At 54.5% G+C, this 11,537-nt stretch overlaps 1 protein-coding gene across 1 annotated transcript in view; it reads left to right on the forward strand.

The window, feature by feature from the left end:
• Positions 1–5,743: 5,743 nt before the first annotated feature.
• Positions 5,744–11,537, forward strand: part of AIFM2 (apoptosis inducing factor mitochondria associated 2) — a 6,541-nt gene continuing 747 nt past the window's right edge. Inside the window, exons 1-7 of the mRNA XM_009636962.2 lie at positions 5,744–5,988; positions 6,911–7,026; positions 8,408–8,527; positions 8,886–8,978; positions 9,256–9,364; positions 9,567–9,719; positions 10,472–10,704. Of these exons, the coding sequence (XP_009635257.1) occupies positions 5,814–5,988; positions 6,911–7,026; positions 8,408–8,527; positions 8,886–8,978; positions 9,256–9,364; positions 9,567–9,719; positions 10,472–10,704 (999 nt within the window). The 5' untranslated portion in view covers positions 5,744–5,813. The remainder of the gene's footprint in view (positions 5,989–6,910; positions 7,027–8,407; positions 8,528–8,885; positions 8,979–9,255; positions 9,365–9,566; positions 9,720–10,471; positions 10,705–11,537) is intronic.

The following is an 11,537-nucleotide window of genomic DNA, read 5'->3' on the forward strand; positions in this document are numbered from 1 at the left end:
AAAGTGGTGTCCCCACCCGGCAGGGCGGGTGTCTGCCAGCCCATGAAGCCAAGCCGCCAGGCTGACCCACAGAAATGCATAAAAAGGCCTTTTTCCCAGCTTGGCACGAGGTTTGGCCCAAACCTCAGAACTGGTGGCTGCTCCACCAGCTGCCCTGACCCCCCGTCCCCCTCTCCTCGCTTGCTCCAGCTCCGTTTAATGGGATCGGATGAGATAATCCCCCGTGTCCCCTCGCGGCGCTATCAGATGGGATTTCTGCAGCGGGGCTGGGGGGGGGAACCTATCGCCCCAGCCATCGCTTCGGCTGGAGGCCAGATCCGCCCGTGCCCATCGCTCCGCTGCGGGGCTCGGTGCAGTTCCCCCATGGGGAGCTGGTCCATGGCTGCGGCTCCATCGCCCGAACCCCGGGGGCCACTGCGGGATGGGGGGCTGCAGCACACGTGGACATTTCAGCATTAAATGACAGCCTTGTTTTCTGTTGTGTTTTTTTAAGAGGCTGCATGCCTGACCAGACCGCATTTCTTGGTCTGCATCCCATATTTATCCTGTAATTACACCTTCGGACAAAGGCTGCCTGTCTGTGAGATTTTTTTTTAAGGACACAGTTTTATTATACACTGTGCTTTCACTGTAATGAAATCTTGGGGGGTGTGGGGGGGGAACTCCTTACAATTTGGGGGTGAAAGCTGTTCTTTCTCGAAACCTGCCCCAAGAGCGAAGGAGCTTGCCCGAGCCCTCTTCCTCCCTTTTCTCGAGGAAAATGCAACCGCAGACATCCCCGATGCTGCTTCCACCACCCCGTGAGGACGAATGCCACGAAACCCGTCTCCGCGTTGTCCCGTGAGAGAAAGGTGCCACCTCACCGCCGAGCCGCAGGAGCAGAGCCTTGCCAGAGAGGTCTTTGCGATCCTTACAACCAGCCCGCTCAGCTGGGTAAAGCTGATGCAGCTCCTCGTTGCACTTGCCTGGATCCCGGCACATCAAGGGACGAATGCCCACAAAACGGCACTTCTGTAAAACTCCTAAAAAAGAAGATTTGGGGCGCGCCTCGGCACAGAGCCCGCTTCAATCCTGGGAACAAGAACGGTCTTGTGGCAGGGCCCCGGGACAGAGCGGAGCCCCGCTACCAGCTCCCCATGGCTCTTTCTTTCGGATACAAAAAACTGAACCGCAGAGACCGTTGCGTTTCATCTTTGGGGTTTATCCCAAATCCCTTTTCCGGGTGGGATCTGCAAGCAGTTTATGGTCTGGCACGTACTTGGGTGATGGCTACGAATACACGTGACTGGCCTGCCCAAAATACGGTGACCTGGGTGCTGTGGTTTGTGGGGAGCGGCCTGCTTGGTCTTCTCAAGCCGGTGTCACTGCAAAACTGGAAATGGAAAATGAGGTTTGTTGGGGAGAGAATCAACAAAACGGGCCCCTGTTGATCTTTGCTAAAAGTAAGTTTTGTTTATAAGGTATAAACCAGCTAGTGTTGGTGTTTAAAAGCAGCCAGGGATGGGTCTGAATTGGGCTGACCTGATCCCACCCCGGCTGCGGCAGCGATCCCCAGGGCACATGGGGGTGACCAGATCGCCTGGGCTGAATGGGGAGCCCAGAAGACACAAAAAATGCCCCTTTCCCACGGGGGCCATCGCGGGCCGATGTGTGTGACCACATGCGGGCAACATCTGTGGGTGGATCCTCGGGAGCGATTGCTCCGCAGCGGGTTTGATGAGGTTTATTGTGAAGCCCTCTTTATTTTCTGTGTTCCAGAGGGACCTTTTTTCCCTCCCGCACCGAGGTCGGGATGAGCTGCAGCTGGGAGACTTCTCCCTTGGTTTTACAGCAGAGACGTTGTCAGCAGGGGGGCAAACAGGACCTTTCCAGCTGCCCAGGTTTGGCTGCGAGGGACGGGGGCTTTTGGGACGGCCCCGGGGGGAAAGCAACTCTCCAGAGGAGACCCAAGGGATGCTGAGGCCCGTCCAGCCTGTCAAGGGCTACTGTGAATCCAAACGGGGTAGCCTGCCCCGATGCCCATGATGGGCAGGACAAGGAGGCGCAGGCTTACGGGGGGGCTCAGGCGGGTGCAGCGCGGGGGCACCCGTGGCATCCCAAGGTCCTTCCCACCCATCCTTGGATTTACCGTACTCGGAGGGACACCCATTTGCTCTGGCTGACGTTGCGTTGAACCTGAGGAGGGGTGGACGCAGAGGCAGGTATATACCCATGCTGCCTGCGCAAGCCCGGGCACGGCCGATGGCTGCCCCCAGCCCCCCCGCGCGTACAGATCCCTGGCAGAAGACAAAACCCTCTCTGAGGCTGACCGGCCCTTGCTGCAGTCGTCTGCCCGCAGCCGGCCGGGGAAATATCATCCAAACAACGGATTTGCCAGCGCTGGGCGCGCACCTGCACGCGGAAGGCTGCCTCCGACCACAGTTTTGAGCATTCGGAGTTTCTTCCCGTTCGCCTGGAATGGGACGCGAGGTTTTCACAAAGGCTGCTTTTACCTCCCCTGTTTGCTTTGGGCACCGGTTTTGCCACTGACCTTGTGTCGCAGCTAGAGCGAGAGTGAAGCAAATACATGGCCTATAGATACTTAAACGTATTGCTCAATAATATTGTTTATACAATACATAACAAATGCGTGGCCTATAGATACTTAACGGTATTGCTCAATGATAATGTTTATACAACACATAACAAATGCGTACTTCACAAAGTTCGATGGCGAGGTATGCTCGATTATTTGCTGCACAGAGGGCAGGGTCGGACAAAACCAACAGGGAGACCCTCCCGTTGGGTCATGAGGTTCAGAGGGGACCCCCTTGCTTTCTAAAGTCCTTCTCAGAGCAGGGTCTAGGTGCGGCTGGATCCCAGCCTCATCCCAGACTTGGTCAACGGTTTATATCTGAAGGATTGCATTCGTGTAATCAATCCTTTGTATCACGTAGCTCAGATTTCAAAGTTGAGCACACTGTTAGCCACTTCCTGAGGACCCATTGCAACAAGGAGTCCCTCACCCTCAAGGAGCAGCCTCCAGAGGTGTCCCTGCCCATGGGGACATCCCAGCGTGCAGCCCGCTGCCACGCAGGAGAGCTCAACGGGCCCTGGGCCATCCACTGTTTATGGAGTAAGATCACAGAATGATAGAATCACGGAATGCTTTGGGTTGGAAGGGACCTTTAGAAGTCATCTAGTCCAACCCCCCTGCAGTGAGCAGGGACATCTTTAACTCGATCAGGTTAAGATGATTGACTTACAGCTATATCTGCATACCAGCACGGCGTTTGGGCCACTGCTCCAGACAGCCCTTGGCTACCTGGGTTGGCATCCACCTCCAGAGCCCAGCATGAGCTGGATGCAGCCATCATGACCCCACTGGTGGCTGTGGCTTACACGGGGCAAGGAGCACGCCACCGCACCTTGTCTTGCTTGTTGGTGCATCTCCGACTCGCTGGCCCAGGAGGGGTTTTTTTAACCCCTTTTTTTTTTTGAAAGGTGGCCCCGATCTTCTGGTGTGCAGCTGGATTCACCTGATAGCCCTCATTGCCTGGGAACAACGCTGTGGTGGGCTGTCCTCGCCAGGGACTTTGCCTTGGTTTGGAGGAACGCAGAGGACGACCAAACCCACCACTGGCAATGCCTGGGGAGGCTTTGCCTTTGTCTCGGAGGCAGGATGAAGGCCTTTGCCTCGTGAGCAGCGGAGTTAGGGCAGGAACGAGACCCTAACTCTCATTTGTGTGACAGGGGAAAAATAGGGGAGTGCTCCTGGAGTAATCGATTTCTCCCAGCCTGGGTATGTTTAGGTTGGAAAAGCCCTTTAAGCTCACCAAGCTGAACCATTCCCCTAATCCTACCATCCCACCCCCAAACCCTGGCCCTCAGCACCGCCTCTGCCCGGCTGTTAAATCCCCCCAGGGCTGGGGACTCGACCCCTTCCCTGGGCAGCCCCTTCCAGTGCCTGACAGCCCCAAGGGGAAGGAATTGTTCCCCATGGCCAACCTCACCCTGCCCTGGCACAACTTGAGGCCGTTTCCCCTCGTCCCATCGCCCGTTCCCTGGGGGAAGAGCCCAACACCCTTTCCCAAAGCCGGCCACTGCCAGGCTATTCCAGCAGCCTCCTCACAGATCAGTGCCATGCAGGGACCAGGAGAGATGACAGGGAGCAGACCTGGAGCGCTACTACCCCGGGGATCCTTCCCAGCCTCTGGACATTCGTAGCTCCTGGATTTCTTGGCCAGCATGGGTACCTCTGCATTTAGCAGCTCTGGAGGATTTATCTTCCCTGGATTAATCAAAATTATTTGTCCCCTATGGAAGGTTTTAGCATCCTCCAGACAGGTCCTGTGTAACAAAAAGCACAAACCTGCCCCTGGCTTATTTCAGCTGCAGGCTTTCCGACCAAGGACCTTCCTCTGCTCCCAACTTTCTTGTTGGCCATTCCATCCCTCCTCTCTCCTGGTCCTCCCTGAGTAGAGCAGAAAGCCCCCCCCGATGCTTTTGACCCCTTGGTTTCCCTTCTTTCCCGCTCCCCGTGCCCCTCCTGCGACGGAGGGGAAGGTGTCCGGTGCCGCACGCTGGACTTGGACACCCGCGTCCCATCTCCCCACGGCCGAGCCGGCTGCACCCTCTGGTGGCAACCCTAAGGCCAGGCCCTGCTGCTCCTGGAAAAAAAAAAAAAAAGATGTGAAATCCTTTGTCTGTCTCCCACCCACGAGGTTTGGGGGAGCTTTGCTCGGGACCCCGCTGGGAAGGGGCTTCGGCACCAGCCGGCATTCGCAGCAGGAGGAAGGGAGGGAGCCTTCGACCCAGCACGGGAAGGGGAGCGCGGGGGCAGCTCTGCCAGCTCACAACGCCGCAGTGTGCACAGCAGCTATATTTATCCGCACGGCCGGCAGCTATATTTATCTGGAATGCCACAGGAGCCTAAAGTCTTGGGGGTAATTTCCGTGCTGCGGCAGAACACAATCTGGGTGTCCTTTTTGCTGTAAGCCTCCTTCTCTGCTCGCTGCTCCCCTTTCTCCAGGGGCCTTCGCTACCTTCTCAGCCCTCCCCTGCTCCTCCTTACATCCCGCTGCCTCCACCCTGGTGATGCTGGGCTCCTTGCCCCCTCCGGCCCCCTCGCACAGCCCTCTCTGGGCTCCTGCTCCCGCAGATAGGGAGCAGATCCGGCTTCACTGCCCCCTCCGAGGGAGCCCTTTCTCTTGGCGAAGGGAGCGGGCCATCCTCTGGCTGCGTTACTCGCCCAGCCTGCAGGCTCGGCCAGTTTGTGGGGTTTCCCGATGAGCCCCTCCAAGCCACAGCCACGAAATGTGAAGTCCCCCAGAAGGGGCAGGAGCAGGGCACCCTCTGCTGCCAGCCCCCGGCTGCCCCCCCAAAAAGGGGGCATTGAACCAACACCCATTTAACCAACACCCGCAGCGGACAAAGGACGAGCCAAGGTGGGCAGACAAAGCCCGACGTTCGTGAACTTTCCAAAACAAAGCAAAACCAAACCGCAGCGCCTCCTTGGTTTGTTGTTTGGGTTTTTTTTTTTTCCTTTAAGATGAGCTCATGACTGTTTAATGCTGGGGTTTGGCAGGCCTGGCCGCACATCCTCAGCATCAGCAGAGCCTCCCGTCTCGCACAGCATCCTTAGGCGCTGCCAGCTGGCTCAGCCGGGACAGTTCCCCTGCTGCCTGGGTGTTTGCCTGTCACCCTTAAAACATTCGTAAGATCTTTATGGTCCTCACGTGGAAGATGTAGGCGTGGGGCGGGGGGGGGAGGCGAGTGCGCAGGCAGCGACACGGCCGCTGCCGCCGTGGGGCCAGCCCCCGCTCCCCGCCGAGATGGGATCCCGCGTGTCCGTGGACGACTCCGTGCGGGTGGTGGGGGTGGGGGGCGGCTTCGGAGGCACGGCGGCCGCTGGCTTGCTGAAGTCCCGGGCCATCCCCTTCGTGCTGGTGGACGCGAGAGAGGCTTTCCACCATAACGTCGCTGCCCTCCGCGCCGCCGTGGAGAGCGGTAAGGGATCAGCCGACTTCCACAGCCTTCCCCCTGCGTGGGCTCCGGCCCTCTCACCCCCACCGGTGACCGCGGCAGCTGGGGGGACTCTGGGAGTAACAAGGGCACGGGGTACCGAAAGCGCAGCCTCCGCCCCAGTGATGGTGAAAGACTGGATGTTTTCCCTCTGGAAAACAAATGTTTGGCTGTGGGAGGACGCACAGAGCGTCTGTGTTAAGCTCATTGCATGTCCGCTGGGAAAACTGAGCAAAAACTATGCCCAGGGTCCCTTTTTTTTTTTTATTTCAAGAGTTTAGAAGGTGACTAAGCTAAAACCAGCAGCAGCTGGAGGAGGTGAGCGAATATATTTCTGTATTTGGCACTTGAAACATGAAGCAGCGCAGCAGTGAGGCTCCGGATGATAAAATTCTGTTGGTGAGCTGCTCAGGCTTGTCTGGGACCTCATTTGGGAGACTGGGCAAACCTCGTTACTCAGCTGCTGGGGATTTAGGGGGGAAAAAAAAAAAAAATAATCTCACATTCAAGGCTGGGAACAAGCATTGAAAGAATGTCAAAAGCTTAGTCTGAGGCGCAGGTAACATGACAAAAAGCCTCTGATGTCCTGCCTGAAATCCCTGGACCACAGCGGAGCACTTGCTGGCAAACCTGTACAGGAGATTCTGTATGGGAGACAAAGCGACCTCGCTGAGGGGGATGCCTCGGCTCCGAGGAGCTGATCTTTGTCGCCAAAGATGAGGTGAAGGTCCTGAAGCTCATTGCTGGGCAGAGATAATGCACTGTGACAGCCCAGCCACTGGTTCCAGGTGCATGCAGCACAAGGAGGGGGGGAGAAGGAGGAGGAGGGAAGAGGAAGGAGGGAGGAGGAGGGTCTGTTAGCCCCTGCAGAGGGAGAGCTCTTCCCTGTCCTCTCCTCTTACCACAGGGTTTGCCAAGAAGACTTTCATCTCCTACTCTGTCACCTTTGGGGACAGCTTCCGACAAGGCAAAGTTGTTGGCATAGACCCCGAGAGGCAACAAGTCTTGCTCAGCGACGGCGAGGTGGGTGACGCAAGAAGTTGCGATGAGTAACTCGGCTGCCGTAGGGGATCACGTGCGAACGCAGAGCGCCAGCCTTCAGCAGGGCGTGCTGGCAGTCTCGCCTCCTTCGGGTTTCTTCTTCAGCTATGTCGTGGCTGCGAGAATGCAGCGCTCCGAATCTAGGCTGCACTGGCTTTGACTGGTGAGGTCTGGTTGGAGAAGCGACTTGGAATTTAGGTTTCAGGCTGCTGGCTGTGCTTGGAGGCCTCAGGGCCTGGGGGAAATAGCACGATGGGAACGACCACGGGGCACCTACAGAAAATGTGCCCCTCTGAGCAGGAAGGGGAGGGGGGTGGTGGTACATACACAGGACAGAATCCTGCTCCAGGAAAAACAAACCAGACCTTTGCCCTTGAGCTGGGAATGCTCCTCAGTTGTGGCAAATGCCCCCGTACCTCCCACAGCACAGATCAGCTGAGCACACGGACCCTGACCCGTCCGATACCCCCAGGGCTCAGGGTTCACACACATAACAGGGTTCCTGTTCCGGTGTAACCCTTGGCTCGGCTGAAATGCCTGACCCTAAACAAGCCACAGCCCAAGCCCTCTGGGAAGTCACCGATTGCTTTCCTCTAGGTTTCTGTCACCTGTGGGCAGAAGTACCCATGCCCATGCTTAATACTGGCCCTGTAACGCCAGGAGGTAGAGAGGAATGAAACCAACCAACCCCCCAGCCATCTCCTCTAAAACCAAGAGGCAACATGGGGAAAGACGTAGCATTTGATCATCCTGAAGAGCTTGGCAAGAGACCATCTTCCCCCACGGGCACTGAATGACACCATCCCTGCTAGCCAAGCTAAGTGGCCCAGAGCTGCGTTGGGGTGTGGGTGTGCAGTAAATGCCGCACCCCATCTAGCACTCAGATGAGCTTTTCTTCTTACAGATGGATTTAGAGCTCAACAATTAACCCCGGAGCTCAGATCCTTACCTAACTGCAGGAAGAAACAAGGGCAGCAGCTCCGATAACTCTTTTCAGCCAGAGGGTCTCACCTCTGTTCAGAGAGGGAGAAAAGGAGAGAGGTTAAGTCTCTGGAGCCAGCTGTGATGGTAGCTTCAGTGCCTGGCATAAATATCAGGTTATTTCCTGTGAACTTAGGGTAATTTCTTCAAAGCTCTCAGCTCACCTGAAGAACGGTGCTTCTCAGACCCTGAGGAAGGCAGTTACTCGGTGTCACCTGGACCAGGTCTCTTCCTAAAGTCACTGACAGCAGCAAGCACTTCCCTAGTTATCAGTGAGGGCTGGAGGAGGGGGATGAGTGAACAGTACCTAGGAGGCAACAGCTCTGTTCTAGGCTCTGTTTTGAAGAGGTCTAACATCCTGTTCCACCTTCTGTCCTCCCAGGAGCTTCACTACTCCCATCTCATTCTCGCAACAGGCAGCGATGGGCCATTCCCTGGGAAGTTCAACAAAGTCATCGACATGGAAAGTGCCATCCAAACCTATGAAGACATGGTTAAAGAGGTGAGGAATCAACTGGCTTCCCAGGAAGCGTTGCCTGCCTCTGTTCAGCTTCCCTGTCCCAGACCCCACTGTGGGTATCTGGAGCATCCCTGTCCGAGAGCAAGAGACCAGGATGGCTGCAGGGACAGGCCAGGCTGAGGAGCACGCGCTAGCTGGGGAAGGGGGGAAACCTGAAATGCTCGGTGGTGTTACAGCGTACACAGGAAGAACGCATGAGATTCTTGGTTTTCTTTCCTCTTAATGAACTACATGGTTTATTGCTGTATCTCGGGAGGGTGCGTTCACGGGGTGGCTGAAGGTATCTGACTTCCTGTGCTTAACAGTTCTCTTGCAACGCGAGTTTCCTCTTTACTTCAAGATTGAGAAATGTGAGCGCATCCTGGTAGTGGGAGGTGGTGCTGCTGGAGTCGAGATGGCTGCAGAGATCAAAACAGAGTACCCGGCCAAAGAGGTAGTAGCATGTTTGTTACCGTTAACTTCATCCTTGTTTCTGACTGTTCTTCTGTGGTGGCCCTGCTGGAGGCATCCAAGATAGCTGCAAACTGGGAGTCTCCATTGAATGGCAGCCTTCCCCCCTACTGCCTCCTCTCCTGAGAGCACCCTGTCACCCACAATTATCAAAGGTGCCTTGGGCATTAAGCAGGGTGGAAGCAAGCTGCTCCTACCTGGCACGTGGTGAGTCCTGTCCCATTCCTCTGTCCCCCTGTTTGCTCTTTTCTCCCCAACAGGTCACCCTCATTCACTCAAAAATCGCACTAGCTGATGTAGAGCTGCTAGACAGCGTCCGTCAGGAGGTGAAAGAGATTCTCCTCAGAAAAGGAGTGCGCCTCTTGTTAAGTACGTACTTAACGATGCCTCTGAAGATCTAGACTCTAGAACTCTGTAAGCTGCTCTTCCTTTAGGCAAAGCACCTCCTTCTGTCATCCTCTTTCTGATTTTACTGACTTGAGCATGGTTCCCTTGAATTCCTATTTCTCTAGACAGATCTGGGCCGGCTGGAAACAGCAGCCCAGTAAAGGTTTGCACTCTGTTGCAACAGGTGAAAGGGTCAGCAACGTGGAAAACCTCATGCCAAACCGGTTCCAGAAGGACATGGTAGTAAGGACAGAAAAGGGCACGGAGGTGGTTGTGGACATGGTGGTCCTGTGCACAGGGATAAAGATTAACTCTTCAGCATACGCTGCTACATTTGGTAAGTGAAAAAAACGCTGGGTGGGGAGAAGCAACACGGTTCGCCAATGTCTGGTACTTGAGTACTGTGAGGTTAGGAATCCACCTTGTACAACCTGCAGTGGTTATTCCACCATACAGCAAATGCTCTAACATCGCATTAAATACTTAACTGTGGAATGTGACGTCTGGAAACTTACAGAGCACGGATCAAGTGGCCAACAGTCTTCTCCAGCTCCTGCCAATACCTCCAAGGAACCTTAGAGTCCTAGTTCAGCATGAGGCAGATGACACCTAAAAGTTGATGGCAACTCCTGCTGTCAAGGCCAGGATTTCATCCTAGATATAAGCTTGCCGAGTTCTGAGCACAAGCAGGCTCAGCACGTTCAGCTCAACTATCAGTGTCTCAGGGCCCATCAGTTACTTGGTGATACATCTTCAGTCCAAATCCTCCTGATTTTCAGTTATGGCACTACAACTACGGAGCAGTATGACCATTATATAGTCTCTTTCTTGGGCTGCATACGCTAGCTCTTAATGTTTCTTGATGTTTCTACTGAAATATCAAAGGAGGCTTCGTTGCACGAGACCGCAATAGTTAACTACAGCAAGGCAAAAAGCATCTCTTCCCCGATGTGTAGAAATGAGGGTGAAAACCCAGCTCCTCACTTTGTGTCAGTGACATGTTTGATAAACATCACCAGCATTTTGGGGTCTCGGGCCACAAGCAGCAACACAAAGCTCCTTCTGAAAACTTACTATTTGGCACAACAGGGGACAAAATGGCAAGTGACGGTGCTTTGAAAGTTAACAAGCACCTCCAGCTGGAAGGCCATGAGAACATCTACGCCATTGGGGACTGCGCGGATCTGAAAGAACCAAAGATGGCCTACCATGCTGGGCTCCATGCCGACATCGCAGTGACAAATATCATCAACAGCCTGACGCATAAGCCTCTTAAAACCTACGAACCAGGTAAGGTAATCTCCCAGCGCTTGGCCTTAGCTGTCAGGCTGCAGGGAACAGCTGTTTAACATGCGCACATCAGAACTTGCACAGGACACTGGTTAGAGGTGAAGGGACTGACAATTGGGGCGGGCGATAGAAGCTCATAGCTCAGGCTTCATCTTGGGTCTTGCCAAAGACGCTGTAGACGTTAATTACCTGTGTCAGTCTACGGACGTGTGTCCTGTTGTCACTGATGTCTTCCTGATAAATCTACTGGTGGGTGTCTGCTATTCATCAAACTTGTTTCCTTCCTTTAAATTGCTTACTGTCCACTTGAATTCTAGGAACAAGATGATGACTTGACTTTCTCCTCCTTTCTCCCCTTAAACTACACAACAACCACAAACTGAACAATCTGGCCTCAAAAAAATCTAGCCAGGTGATGGGTCTCGTTAATAAGCAACTGATGTAAACACTTACCACAGCTGTGCTGGAAGCTGTTCCACATGGATGGAGGATAGCTGGACAACAGTTTAGTTTTTAAAGGCTGCCCTGCCTATTTACATTTTTTTCTACTTAAATTTTGCTGTCTACCTGTTGGGAGGAGAGAATCATTCTACACCAATGCACAGAGACAGCCCAATCCTTCAACAATCCCATTAGTGAAAGAGGTAGAGCAGATGGCAGAAAGGAGAGAGTTGTGAGGCCTTCTCCTTGGGTTTGCTGCTTTCCTTGTCACACAGCAGATGGGCGCTGTGCTCAGCAGTACGTGTGGGTATGAGGGGGGTAGGAAGGGAGGCTTTGGAAGAAGTGCAACACCTACATCTAGTAGGGTTTGATACTTAGCTTTGAAACTGCTTCACTTAAACCTCTGCATCTTCTTTCCAGGGTC

This window comes from Egretta garzetta, unplaced genomic scaffold, assembly GCF_000687185.1.
Source record: "Egretta garzetta isolate BGI_Z169 unplaced genomic scaffold, ASM68718v1 scaffold204, whole genome shotgun sequence".
NCBI classification, from domain to species: domain Eukaryota; kingdom Metazoa; phylum Chordata; class Aves; order Pelecaniformes; family Ardeidae; genus Egretta; species Egretta garzetta.